Consider the following 14710-nt stretch of genomic DNA (forward strand, 5'->3'; position numbering starts at 1 on the left):
ATCTGTTGTTGTTCATCAGGGAAGTACCAGGAGCCTCTACAGGTTTCTCCTGTTTGAAATGTTGTACAGTTGACACCCTCGTGAACACCTGGATGTAGCAAATGAAGCTGAGACACCCTACAGAAGCGTGGTAAAGCATGTGGCCTGGATGCAAGACAGAATCGCTAATGTGATGCCCATTTTGAAAGAGCATCTCCTCAAAGAGCAATAGGCACAGTCCAGGGTGTATAATACATGAGATTGAGTGAGACACTTAAACCCAGGGGATCAGGTACTTGTGCTGGTGCCCATGGTGGAGAACAAGTTCCTGGCCAAGTGGCAGGGACAATATGAAGTCATGGAAAGGGTTGGTGAGGTCAGCTATAAAGTTCACCAACCAGGGAAGAGAGCCCTACCAGGTTTACCATATTAACTTGATCAAACCTTGGCAGGATAGGGAACTAGTGGGTTGATGGCCAAGTCCGACGACAACTGTAAAAATTATAGGGGATAATTCAGAAGACTCTTTGCGTGGAACAAGACAACAGGACACAGTTTTATAAGTGGTAAAATTTATATTATCACACGGTGATTCAAGCAGGTGCAGAGAGAAACTCAAGTCCACAACACTTGGTGCAAATAATAAACACAGGTTAGCAGTCAATAGGAAACTTCAGAGGTAGATGCAAACAAACAGAAAGTCTATGAAGCACAGTTATTCTTGAGGAAACTGGACACGAATAGATCCTTGACTTAGTCCAGACACAGATAGATATGCTAATAGGCAGTTCAGTTCAAATCATATCTTAGCTCAACCAGGGAGGCCTGGTTAATAGTCTCAGGTTTTGCAGAGCAGAAACAGCTTACATGTCCAGCAAATGCAGATGGAAGTAACATGAGCAGCAGATGAACGAGGATTACTGAACGCTGGTGTATGCAGCAGGAACTCAGAGCAGAGTGGCAGGATCTCCAACACAGGTTCACAGGAGCAGGTGTAGGTGCAAGGCCAGGGAGTAATCAGGAGCTGGATGCAAAGCAGAATAATCTAGCACAGACTGAAGGCTGGGGTGGAGTTTTATAGCAGGAAGACAAGTGCACATGAGACCAAAGACGCCATGTTGGAAAAGGGCAGTAATGCACAAAAGGTAAAAAATGTTCTGAGTCCTGACATTACTCCCTCCTTAGAATCGGCCTCAGGATGATCCTGGACCTGGTTTCTCAGGGAATCTCTGATGAAAACGAGAAATGTTCTGTTGGGCATTGATGTTTTCCACAGGTTCCCAAGAGTCTTCCTCAGGGGGATACCCCTGCCATCTTATCAGATATTGGAGCCGATTCCTGCGAATCCTGGAATCAATAATTTCCTCCACCACGAATTGTTCTTGTCCATCAATCACCACAGGCTGCGGAGGTGGCACAACACGTCCCTGGAAGGTATTAGGAGATACAGGCTTTAGTAAAGATACATGAAAAACTGGGTGTACCTTCATTGTCCTAGGTAGCTTCAGCCGGCAGGCCACAGAGCTCACAATACCGTTGATCGTGAAAGGGCCAATGAATTTCTGTCCAAGTTTTTATGAAGGAACATTTAACTTCAGATTCTTAGTTGCTAACCACACGGAATCTCCTACCTTGAACATGGGTGCAGGTTTACGGAATTTATCAGCCGATCTCTTATAACGTTCTTGAGCCGTGGTCAGGGATTCCTTCAGAACCTCCAGATTTTGTCTCATCGCAGTCAGCCTTTCCTCCACTGCTGGAACCGGAGAATTGGAGACCTAGGTAAAATACACGGATGATAACCCAGATTGGCAAAGAAAGGTGTAAATTTAGTGGAGGCGCTCTGAGAATTATTATATGAAAATTCGGCTAACGGCAGCAACTCCAACCAATCATCCTGGAGATGGCTGACATAGCATCTTAGATATTGTTCCAGCGTCTGGTTGGTACGCTAAGTCTGACCATTTGTCTGGGGATGGTAAGCAGAAGAGAGACAGACATTAATATTGAGTGCAGAGCAAAACCCCTTCCAGATTCTTGAAGTGAACTGTACTCCACGGTCAGAGATGATCTCATCCGGCACCCCATGCAACCGAAAGACATTCTGTATAACCAAGTTCACTGTATCTTTAGCTGAGGGGAGGCCGGTGCACGGAACAAAATGAGCAGCTTTAGTCAGGCGATCAACTATCACCATGATTGTATTCATGCCCCCCGATGTAGGCAGCTCCACAATAAAGTCCATTGATATAGACCCCCAAGGGCGGGATGAAACAGGTAATGGTTGTAGAAGACCCGTAGGTGCCACATGAGGAGTCTTGTAACTGGCACATACCTCGCAAGAGAGAACATAGTCCTTGGTATCCTTCAGGCAAGTTGGCCACCAGAAGAATCGGCTCAGGAACTCTTGTGTCTTCTGTACCCCCCTGTGACCAGCCAACTTGGAGTCATGTACCAACTTGAGGATCTGCAGACGGACGACCTCCGAGACGTAGATACGTCGATCTCTGAACCACATGCCACCCTTAAAGACAAGATTAATATCCACAGATGGGTTGGCCAGAAATACATCACCTTCATAGGCCTCCCTGCACTCCTTCCACAAGTCCTGATCATGGATAACTCCGATGAAATTGGCATCAGATAGAATGGTCTTGGACGGGGCTCCAGGTACGGAATCCGCAGCATGGATTCGGGATAAAGCATCAGCCTTCCCATTACGAGAACCTGGACGGTACAAGATAACAAAGTTAAATTGATTTAAGAATAAGTTCCAACGAGCCTGACGAGGAGAAAGACATCTAGCGGATCTAAGGAACTCTAGATTGCGATGGTCAGTTAGCACTATGATCTGTTGTGCAGCTCCTTGCAGATGATGCCTCCATTCTTTGAAAGCCGCAATAATAGCCAGCAATTCCTTGTCTCCCACGTCGTAATTCTTCTTTGCTGAGGTTAGTCTACGGGAAAAGAAAGCACAAGGATGTAGCAGACCCTTCTCTCCAATTCTTTGGGAGAGAATAGCCCCCAAAGCATTATCAGAAGCGTCCACCTCCACAATGAAAGGATGTGTTGGATCTGGGTGTATCAACAGCGGTGCTGATGTGAAACAGATCTTCAGCCGATCAAAAGCTTCTTGAGCCTGTGATGACCACTTAAAGGGCTTTTCCTTCTTTGTCAAGAAAGTAATGGGACGGACAATATCAGAAAATTTTCGAATGAAGCGTCTGTAGAAATTTGCAAAACCAATAAAACGTTGGACCTCCTTAACGTTCTTGGGTGCCGGCCAGTCAAGGATAGTCTGAATCTTACCAGATTCCATGTTCAGCCCCTGGGGAGAGATTATATAACCCAAGAACTGTATCTCAGAACGATGGAACTCGCATTTCTCCGGCTTGATATATAGTTGGTTCTCTTTCAGACGTCTTAAAACAGTTTTGACATGTTCTTCATGTTCCTGTAGAGAGTCAGAAAAGATTAGTATATCTTCCAAATAGATCACCACAAACTGGTCCAACAAATCTCTGAAGATGTCATTAACAAGGTGTTGAAATGCTGCAGGGGCGTTACAAAGCCCGAAGGGCATCACAAGAGATTCAAAGTGTCCATAACGGCATCTGAATGCTGTCTTCCACTCATCCCCTGGACGAATACGCACGAAATTATAAGCCCCACGAAGATCCAGCTTAGAGAACACCTTAGCATGGCGGACTCTTTCCAGTAATTCAGGAATCAGAGGCAAAGTGTAACGGTTTCGTACGGTTACCTTATTGAGTTCCCGATAGTCAACACAGGGTCTCAGGGTCCCATCCTTCTTCTTTACAAAAAAAATGGGTGCCCCTGCTGGTGAGGAAGAAGGACGTAAGAAGCCTTTGGCCAGATTTTCATCAATATACTCCTTTAAGGCTTGAAGCTCAGGTGCCGCCAAAGGGTATACGTTACCAAAAGGAATAGCTGCCCCAGGAATCATCTCAATGGAACAGTCATAATGCCTATGTGGAGGAAGTTGATCTGCATTCTTCTTGTCACAGAGGTCAGAGAACTCTTTATATGCTTGAGGTAAAGAAGATACCTGTACATGTGGTTCCGTAGCCGTGGACTCAGGGACAGCTTCTGTTAATGCTGAGTTGCTCCTTGTTGGAAAGATAATCTCCTTTGTCTCCCAGTTGATAATTGGGTTCTGAGAACGCAACCAAGGAATGCCTAAAATCACAGGAAAATGAGGAGAAGAAATTAGCAAGAAAGAAAGTTGCTCCTGATGATTAGGCTCCAACAAAATTTCAAGGGGTACGGTCTCCTGATCCACAGGCCCAGAGATTAAAGGTGACCCATCCACTGTTTCCATGGTAATTGGAGAGGCTCTTTGCTGAATTTTAATACCATATTCCTTGGAAAATGCGATATCCATGAAATTGCCACCTGCACCAGAGTCAATCATAGCTGAACTGGAAATCCACTTTCCTGAACACAGGATCTTAATAGGGAGAGAACAGTGAGAGTTCTTTTCCTTCAGCTCCTTGGGGGGTGAAGTCATAGAAAGTGAATGGAATACAGCGTTTAAAGGCAGGCTACATTCAGAGATGTCAGATTCATCATCACAGTTGTCATATTCCCCTATTGCTGCTAGCACCTTGTTAGGCCGTCTAGGACACTTAGGACAATTGATCAAGAAGTGGTCAGAATGGCCGCAGTAGAAACATACACTTTCACGAAGGCGATGCTCCCGGCGCTCATTGATCTCACGCCTCTGAACGGAATCAATTTGCATGGGCACCTCCTCCACTTCCCGAGATGTTTTACCTGCAGGCTCTTTGGAAGGAAGGGAAAAGTTAGAAATACGGTGATATGCAGCAAATTTCTCCTGCCTACGCTCAGTAAGGCGAATGTCTATGCGCACACAATGCTGTATAAATGTCTCTAGTTCTTGTGGTGACTCTGAGCGAGCTAGTTCATCTTTTATAATACTAGACAGACCCCTTTTAAAAATAGGCAATTGTGCATAATTGTCCCAATTGGTATCTACCGCTAATCTCCTGAATTCTGTGGCATACTCAATAACAGAACGTTTAGCCTGGCGTAAAGACAACAAAGCAGATTCAGCGGTTGCACGGCGATTAGGGTCATCAAACATTAATGCCATAGCGGCCAAGAAATCATCCAAGTAATTTAACCGTGGGTCATGAGACTCAATCATCGGATTCGCCCAGGCGAGCGCTCGTGAGGTCAGTAGCATTATTACACACAATACTTTGGAACTATCAGTAGGAAAACAGTCAGCATGCACATCAAAATATAGCATACATTGATTCACAAAGCCACAAAATTTGTCACGATAACCATTAAATCTGAATGGGGGCAAGTTAGGTGGGCTAGCTGGTGGTGGTTGCCCAGAGCAGTGTTCCCCAACTCCAGTCCTCAAGGCCCACCAACAGATCATGGTTTCAGGTTTTCCTTTGTTTTGCACAGGTAATGCAATTATCACCTGGGCAATACTAAGGAAATCCTGAAAACATGACCTGTTGGTGGGCCTTGAGGACTGGAGTTGGGGACCCCTGGCCCAGAGGGTAAAGTCACTTGTGCAGCTATTTGCGTGCTTATGTCCTGAAAAGCCCGTCCATACTGGGACTCTATGCCAGCAAGTTAGTTTTCCTGGGCTGCCGTGCGATTGTTTAAGTCCTGCAAAGTTTGTCCAAACACTTGTTGATTGTGTTGCAGACCTTCCACATCTTTCTGCAGTGATCTAATTATGGAAAACACCTGCTCTAATCTGCTCTCTGCAGTCATTGTTCCAGCAGTTTCCTTTTTTTTTTTATCGGCTAGATTATCCTGTAATAATTATAGGGGATAATTCAGGAGACTCTTTGCGTGGAACAAGACAACAGGACACAGTTTTATAAGTGGTAAAGTTTATATTATCACACGGTGATTCAAGCAGGTGCAGAGAGAAACTCAAGTCCACAACACTTGGTGCAAATAATAAACACAGTTTAGCAGTCAATAGGAAACTTCAGAGGTAGATGCAAATAAACAGAAAGTCTATGAAGCACAGTTATTCTTGAGGAAACTTGACACGAATAGATCCTTGACTTAGTCCAGACACAGATAGATATGCTATTAGGCAGTTCAAATCACATCTTAGCTCAACCAGGGAGGCCTGGTTAATAGTCTCAGGTTTTGCAGAGCAGAAACAGTTTACATGTCCAGCAAATGCAGATGGAAGTAACACGAGCAGCAGATGAAGGAGGATTACTGAACACTGGTGTATGCAGCAGGAACTCAGAGCAGAGTGGCAGGATCTCCAACACAGGTTCACAGGAGCAGGTGTAGGTGCAAGGCCAGGGAGTAATCAGGAGTTGGATGCAAAGCAGAATAACCTAGCACAGACTGAAGGCTGGGGTGGAGTTTTATAGCAGGAAGACAAGTGCACATGAGACCAAAGACGCCATGTTGGAAAAGGGCAGTAAAGCACAAAAGGTAAAAAATGTTCAGAGTCCTGACAACAACATGGAGGATGTCAAGGTGGCAGATACTTTGTCGTGTTCCTAAAGAAAAATGCCGGGAGTTGTTGCACCGAAACAAAGATGTGTTCTCGGAGTTACCAGGTCTCAATCAGGTCATAGAGCATGAGGTTCTCGCTGGTGCCCATGGTGGAGAACAAGTTCCTGGCCAAGTGGCAGGGACAATATGAAGTCATGGAAAGGGTTGGTGAGGTCAGCTATAAAGTTCACCAACCAGGGAAGAGACAGCCCTCACAAAATGTATGCAGCAGCCTGCCCGGATGACATTGTAATATTCAGCCAGGATTGAGGAAGCCATCTGAGCCAAGTCGAGGTGATACTTGACGCACTACAGAAGGTGGGTTTACCATCAACCCGAAGAAATGTGCCATGGGGATGGAGGAAACCAAGTGCTTGACCTATGTTGTAGGGAGAGGACAGATCAAACTGCAGACAATGATGTGTGGTTTGTGCTGCGGACCTGTATAGCCAACAGCCACTGAATTATGGCCAATAATCGTGAGATTGTGTGATTGTAGGAGCGCGCCTTCCTGACTATTGGCTTATTAAATAGGTCAATAATCACCTGATGTAAGCGGAAAATGATTATTCATCACGAGCGATGATCTTTAGCTGGCTTAAAAATCGTGGTTCTTGGTAGCACATTGCTCCCGGTACGCAGGACATGTGCACCTGAGAACAGTACATCCTATGTGCACAGAACATATTAACAATCGCTGTGTGCACAGAGACGTACGGTCCTGTGTGAATAGGCCGTATAGGACACTGACTTGTATATAGCTGACCGGTGGTCATGTACATGTTATAACTACGCAGGGAGCCTACAGCTGCAGCGCGTGTCGTGGTACTCTCCTCCTGGCAAACGTAATGATAGGTCTCATTCAGACATCCGTTTCTAATGTCCATGTCTGTGATTTTCATAATTTCATTTCCATTATAGTCTATGGTGCTGTTCATGTGTCTGTGATTGTTTTGCAGGCCGTGTCTCCCCAAAAAATAAATCACAGAGACGTTTTTGATTTTTTCAGCATCACAGACAAAATCACCTATCTATGGACCTGCTGCGATAATCATGAACAGCACCAGTGCACAGTCTGCATGGTACGTGATTAGCGTTGTAATATATAGGAGAAGCTTTGCAATTAATTTTTTTCATACGTGAAAATCACTAATGAATTACTAATGGTTAAAACTGAAACACTGATTAAATTCAGGCCATTTTTGAGTATGTCGGGATGTGGACGGTCTTACCCTGTTCCTGCCCCTGAAGACAACAGACGCACTGTGTGACTACCGTCCTACGGTTACATGTGTATTAAGCGAGACTGCAGACGTCTAGTCAGAATGTGGCCGGGAGTATGCATAGCGCATATTTGCAGTCACATGACTGCTCGGTCTCGCTGCCGGCACTGGAGAATCCTTACAGTGTGCTGTTTTTGCGATGTGAGACTTCATGAGTCTGCAGTCACACAGAGCGATTCCAGGCTTGGGTGAAAAACTTGGACAACCCCTTTAATGGCCTGGATCAACCCATCTAAAGAGACCAAGTTACTAAGCTCCGGACAGGTCCCAGTCAAGCATCTCTCCACCCGTTACTTCAAAGAGCACCTCTTACGATACCCCCCACCGCCAGCTGTTTAGTGCTGCCACCCTTCCCAATGAAAAATACCAAAAATCAGCTAAAGGGTGAGTTTTTTTGTGGTTTCACACGACACCTGATTCACCACCAATGATGGTATGGCTGTGTTCACACTGCGTATTATAATTCAATTATTCTGTTCCCTCACCTAAGAGCGGTGCTGGCCCCCGAACATATCAGACACTAGTGGAGCATGTTGTACCCTGCACACAGTAGCAGGAGCTGTTGGGTTTTCGTCATTCCACTTTGTGGATAACATAGTGAAGAATGGAGCATTATTCTGTCAGGTCTGTGACAGCCTCAGATTGGTTGTGTGACAGTATCTTATTGTCCGGCACATTTCCCCAGACAGAATGTTTTGGGACCGGCTGTAAGATTTCAGCCTTGTACTTTTGACTCTGGTGTTTCAGAGAAAAACATACTATAATAAAAGCCTTCGGGGACTGTGCTGCACGGTAGACTAGTCAGACAGGCGGGTCCTCGCTGGTTTCTCTCTGTCCATGTCCCTGGAGTGACAGGTCTCTGCATGTATAGGGAGAGACCTGTCCGTCACTGGCCGCAGAGGAGGAGAAGCAGCCAGGGCCCCGCCTGTCCGACAAGTCTTATAATGTACTCTGCAGCACTTCAGAGTTATTATATCTGGCTGAGATCATTACAGCCCGTGCCTGATACATGTGGCCCACAGATCAGAACCAAGTATCCGCTGCCAGGTTCACTATGAAAGGAGCAGCGGCCTCTGAGATTGGGTGAAGACACAGGAGTATAGTATATAATAAGGATGTGTGCATATGGAGTAGCCAGTAGAAAAAATATATATATATATACCTGTATAATAGACTCACAGATCTGCTGCCACTATACACAATCCCACTATCTGCTTCTTTACACAGGCAGACATGCCTTACTGCTGACTCCACATTAGTCGCACATAGCTCTGCTATGCACAGATTACACTCACACTTCTGCTCTGCTTAATGTATTCCAAGTTTTGCCAACAAAGGTTTAAATGGATGTAATGTTCATTCAGGCAGGCCCTTCCTCCTGACTGCCGGACTCCTAGCCCACGGCTAGGACCAGAGAGGTCTCTCTGCTGGTGCAGCGCCTCCTTTTCCTGAGCTGCTCCCGACCTCACCACATCAAGGGGGCTTCAGCAGAAGCAGCAAATGCCAGAAGTGCCAGATGGCCAGTCCGGCCTTGGGTAGAGGCGAGGCCACAACCCATCTCGAAGAAGCAGGTCAGGGCCTTTCCAGGCTTCTTTGGCTATTACTGGAGGTTTGTCCCTAACGTCGCCTTGATAGCAGCCTGTCTGACAGACCTCCTGAAGGGTACAAAGTTGGCAATAGCTAAGTGGTCACCGATGGCTGAGGGGGCATTTCAGGAACTAACGTTAGCCCTCTGTAGGCAGGCAGTGCTAATAGTGCAAACTTTTCAAAGGAGTTCATTTTCCAAATGGATGTGATGGATTTTGGGCTGCGTGCAGTCTTGTCAGAGAAGGTTAACGAGGAGGAGCACCCTGTGATGTACCTAAGTCAGAACCTGTCCACCTGCAACAAGAATTACTCTGTAGTGGAGAAAGAATGTTTAGCCATCAAGTGGACAGTGGGCGCTCTTAGATACTACTTGCTGGGAAGGAAATTTAGATTAGTGTCTGACCATGCCCTGAATGATGGATGCGGGAGAAGGAGAACACTGCCCTGGTGACACAGTGGTTCCTAGCCCTTCAGGACTTTAGCTTTCAGGTAGAACATAGACCTGGGAAACAGCACAGGAATGCAGATGCCCTGTTAATAATAATAATCTTTATTTTTATATAGCGCTAACATATTCCTCAGCGCTTTACAGTTTGCACACATTATTGTCCCTGATGGGGCTCAATCTAGATTCCCTATCAGTATGTCTTTGGAATGTGGAAGGAAACCCACGCAAACACGGGGAGAACATACAAACTCCTCGCAGATGTTGTCCAAGGTGGAGTTAGAAACCAGGACTCCAGCGCTGCAAGGCTGCAGTGCTAACCACTGAGCCACCGTGCTGCCGTTAAGAGTGCATTGTATGATGGTAGAAGGTGCCCAACTTTCTCGGCTTTTGGAAGAGGGGGGTATGTAAGGTGCCAGCTGGACAGAAGATATGTGTCACCGAGGTGGTTAACCTTGGGATGTGAGACAGGAAGAGTAAGCGCCAGCACCGTTAGTACTGATAATTTTCTTAATAGGCCCGGATTTTGGGTTCAGGTTTTTAGGAACGGCCACAAGAGCTGGATGGGACTGGCCGTTCCCATATCTTCACCTCTAGTATTGGAGGGGTTATTTAAGGCAGTTCAGCTGCCTCATTTACTGTCTGGGAATAAAGGTGGAAACACCTCTGTTGTGTTGGTCAGTTGCAGTTAAGACTGACTAAGCATGGAGACTGTTGTGAACGGGTGATCACATACATCTCGTAGACTGTTTTATTCTATGTTAGACCGTTTTGCAGGTGAAAGGCCGTTTGTGTTGATTTGAAGATTGATGAAGTTAAATTCCTCTTCCTATATGACTAAAAGCTTTGCTGCCTGTGCCCACCTCAACCAAAGAGTGGGATCTTTACAAGGTATATAGACTTAATAAATACATGTAGTATTGCAGTGTATTGTAAAGTTACCGCTGACCTAAGAAGCCCAACCCCAGGACTTATGGGTGTACACACACGGCAGACACAGGGGACTTCGGTAGTCCCTCCAGCTGCCATGTCAGTCCCATCTGCACCATACAATCATGTTCTAGGGGGCAATTAAAAAAGGGACACCTTCCTCCATTTCCATCCTCTTAAAAGCCGCTGTCAATCAAGACCGTGGCATATAAGTGGTTAAACTACTGCGACTGGGCGCCGGCTGTACGACGCAGCTCCAGGGACCGCGCCATACGGATATATAACAAATGGCGCCAATATTAACGTAGGCCTCAGCCATTCTTGGTGTACTGGGTGCTGACTTCACACTGCCTCAGCCTTATGGGAAATGCCAATGTCTCCCTGTATGGCCGCCTGGCTGACGGCACTGCCACATTCACCCTACTTTAGCTCTTGGGGACAGTGTAACCTCCGACTTCTCTGCACATTAATAATATGACTTATAATAACACAGAGATTCCGTCTGACTGTGGAATCAGGGCTCAGCTTTCATTCTGTAAACTGCTTTAGAAAAATGAAAGGCGAGTCCTGATTGGCTTGTCTTCCTACAATGCTTGTTTACATGAATAAAACTCCCAGTAAGGAGTAGTAAGGAAGCTGCCATTATAGTATCATGTACGGCGCTACCAGCCGCTGCTGGTCACACTACAACTGAGCTCTCAGCTAAAGTGAGAAAAGACGTCTAGCGTGACCTGCTGGAAGTGGTAGTTTTCTCACAACTCGGCTGAGCTGCGCCTCATCAAAGAACTATTTACCCGGCATGCCGCGCGATACACTGGCGCGCCGCGCTTCCCAACATGCAGTGCGAGGTGAATGGGGAAATAATGATGGCGGCCTCCGGTTCTTCTCAGGCTCCGGTATCTTTCGGGTTCAGTCGCGTCTCCAGACCGAAGCTTGTCACTAGCGGCCATAAGGAGGCGGAAGATGGGGACTCGGAGGAGTATGTGCTGGCGGCGGAGGGGAAGGAGCTGCTGAGGTGAGAGCAGTGGGCAGTCAGCCTTACCAGTCAGGAGGCTGGGAGTAGTAGTCCTCAGTATTGTCATCTTCTATCCCTGCCCGTCCTGTAAGTCTGTGTGCACACAGCGGATATTTCTGAGGGATCCGTCAGATTATTTTTGTTCTGGTAGAATCCCATCAGATTTACCGTGTGGAAATACCGTCCCCGTTACTGCCCTGCAGCGTCCTGTCATCATGTGACCGCTGCAGACAATCACTGGCCCCAGTGACCGACGGGGATGTCATCACTGCAGGACGGGTGTAGGGTCACCATAGATTGGGGAGGGGGATCGGGCTGGGCATCCCCTGCAGGACGGGTGTAGGGTCACCATAGATGGGGGGGGGGGGGGATCGGGCTGGGCATCCCCTGCAGGACGGGTGTAGGGTCGCCATAGATGGGGGGGGGGGGGGGGGGATCGGGCTGGGCATCCCCTGCAGGACGGGTGTAGGGTCACCATAGCTGGGGAGATCGGGCTGGGCATCCCCTGCAGGACGGGTGTAGGGTCACCATAGATGGGGGGGGGGGGGGATCGGGCTGGGCATCCCCTGCAGGACGGGTGTAGGGTCACCATAGCTGGGGAGATCGGGCTGGGCATCCCCTGCAGGACGGGTGTAGGGTCGCCATAGATGGGGGGGGATCGGGCTGGGCATCGCCTGCAGGACGGGTGTAGGGTCGCCATAGATGGGGGGGGGGGGGGGATCGGGCTGGGCATCCCCTGCAGGACGGGTGTAGGGTCACCATAGATTGGGGGGGGATCGGGCTAGGCATCCCCTGCAGGACGGGTGTAGGGTCACCATAGATGGGGGGGGGATCGGGCTGGGCATCCCCTGCAGAACGGGTGTAGGGTCACCATAGATGGGGGGGGGGGGATCGGGCATCCCCTGCAGGACGGGTGTAGGGTCACCATAGATGGGGGGATCGGGCTGGGCATCCCCTGCAGGACGGGTGTAGGGTCACCATAGATGGGGGGGGGGATCGAGCTGGGCATCCCCTGCAGGACGGGTGTAGGGTCACCATAGATGGGGGGGGGGATCGGGCTGGGCATCCCCTGCAGGACGGGTGTAGGGTCACCATAGATGGGGGGATCGGGCTGGGCATCCCCTGCAGGACAGGTGTAGGGTCACCATAGATGGGGGGATCGGGCTGGGCATCCCCTGCAGGACGGGTGTAGGGTCACCATAGATGGGGGGGGGGGATCGGGCTGGGCATCCCCTGCAGGACGGGTGTAGGGTCACCATAGATGGGGGGGATCGGGCTGGGCATCCCCTGCAGGACAGGTGTAGGGTCACCATAGATGGGGGGATCGGGCTGGGCATCCCCTGCAGGACGGGTGTAGGGTCACCATAGATTGGGGGGGGGGGGATCGGGCTGGGCTTCCCCTGCAGGACGGGTGTATGGTCACCATAGATGGGGAGATCGGGCTGGGCATCCCCTGCAGGACGGGTGTAGGGTCACCATAGATGGGGGGGATCGGGCTGGGCATCCCCTGCAGGACGGGTGTAGGGTCACCATAGATTGGGGGGGATCGGGCTGGGCATCCCCTGCAGGACGGGTGTAGGGTCACCATAGATTGGGGGGGGGGGGGGATCGGGCTGGGCATCCCCTGCAGGACGGGTGTAGGGTCACCATAGATGAAGGGGGGATCGGGCTGGGCATCCCCTGCAGGACGGGTGTAGGGACACCATAGATTGGGGGGGGATCGGGCTGGGCATCCCCTGCAGGACGGGTGTAGGGTCACCATAGATTGGGGGGGATCGGGCTGGGCATCCCCTGCAGGACGGGTGTAGGGTCACCATAGATTGGGGGGGGGTTCGGGCTGGGCATCCCCTGCAGGACGGGTGTAGGGTCACCATAGATGGGGGGGATCGGGCTGGGCATCCCCTGCAGGACGGGTGTAGGGTCACCATAGATTGGGGGGGGGGGATCGGGCTGGGCATCCCCTGCAGGACGGGTGTAGGGTCACCATAGATTGGGGGGGGGGGATCGGGCTGGGCATCCCCTGCAGGACGGGTGTAGGGTCACCATAGATTGGGGGGGGGGGGATCGGGCTGGGCATCCCCTGCAGGACGGGTGTAGGGTCACCATAGATGGGGGGGGGGGGGGGGGGGGGGAGATCGGGCTGGGCATCCCCTGCAGGACGGGTGTAGGGTCACCATAGCTGGGGGGATCGGGCTGGGCATCCCCTGCAGGACGGGTGTAGGGTCACCATAGATTGGGGTGGGGGGGATCGGGCTGGGCATCCCCTGCAGGACGGGTGTAGGGTCACCATAGATGGGGGGATCGGGCTGGGCATCCCCTGCAGGACGGGTGTAGGGTCACCATAGATGGGGGGGATCGGGCTGGGCATCCCCTGCAGGACGGGTGTAGGGTCACCATAGATTGGGGGGGAGGGGGATCGGGCTGGGCATCCCCTGCAGGACGGGTGTAGGGTCACCATAGATTGGGGGGGGGGGGGATCGGGCTGGGCATCCCCTGCAGGACGGGTGTAGGGTCACCATAGATGGGGGGGATCGGGCTGGGCATCCCCTGCAGGACGGGTGTAGGGTCACCATAGATTGGGGGGGGGGGGGATCGGGCTGGGCATCCCCTGCAGGACGGGTGTAGGGTCACCATAGATGGGGGGGGATCGGGCTGGGCATCCCCTGCAGGACGGGTGTAGGGTCACCGTAGATGGGGGGGGGGGGGGGATCGGGCTGGGCATCCCCTGCAGGACGGGTGTAGGGTCACCGTAGATGGGGGGATCGGGCTGGGCATCCCCTGCAGGACGGGTGTAGGGTCACCGTAGATGGGGGGGGGGGGGGGGGGGGATCGGGCTGGGCATGCCCTGCAGGACGGGTGTAGGGTCACCGTAGATTGGGGGGGGGGGATCGGGCTGGGCATGCCCTGCAGGACGGGTGTAGGGTCACCGTAGATTGG

At 50.3% G+C, this 14710-nt stretch overlaps 2 protein-coding genes across 3 annotated transcripts in view; one reads left to right on the forward strand and one right to left on the reverse strand.

Moving 5' to 3' along the window:
• The window catches only part of GPKOW (G-patch domain and KOW motifs), a 46272-nt gene that overhangs the window by 6602 nt on the left and 24960 nt on the right, over positions 1-14710 (forward strand). The window contains exon 1 of one of the 2 annotated variants that reach the window (XM_077283763.1): positions 11399-11773. The exons of the other annotated variant lie outside the window; for it this stretch is intronic. Within the exon in view, the coding sequence (XP_077139878.1) occupies positions 11595-11773 (179 nt within the window). The 5' untranslated portion in view covers positions 11399-11594. Of the gene's footprint in view, positions 1-11398; positions 11774-14710 lie in introns of those variants that run through there. 2 annotated transcript variants of the gene reach the window in all.
• LOC143805027 (chromobox protein homolog 5-like) overlaps positions 810-14710 on the reverse strand; it is a 31877-nt gene continuing 17976 nt past the window's right edge. Inside the window, exons 2-3 of the mRNA XM_077283766.1 lie at positions 1611-1757; positions 810-1406 (exon numbers count right to left, since the gene is read on the reverse strand). Coding sequence (XP_077139881.1) covers positions 1173-1406; positions 1611-1712 — 336 coding nt within the window. The 5' untranslated portion in view covers positions 1713-1757 and the 3' untranslated portion in view covers positions 810-1172. The remainder of the gene's footprint in view (positions 1407-1610; positions 1758-14710) is intronic.

This window comes from Ranitomeya variabilis, chromosome 2 (assembly GCF_051348905.1).
Source record: "Ranitomeya variabilis isolate aRanVar5 chromosome 2, aRanVar5.hap1, whole genome shotgun sequence".
Classification (NCBI taxonomy): Eukaryota; Metazoa; Chordata; class Amphibia; order Anura; family Dendrobatidae; genus Ranitomeya; species Ranitomeya variabilis.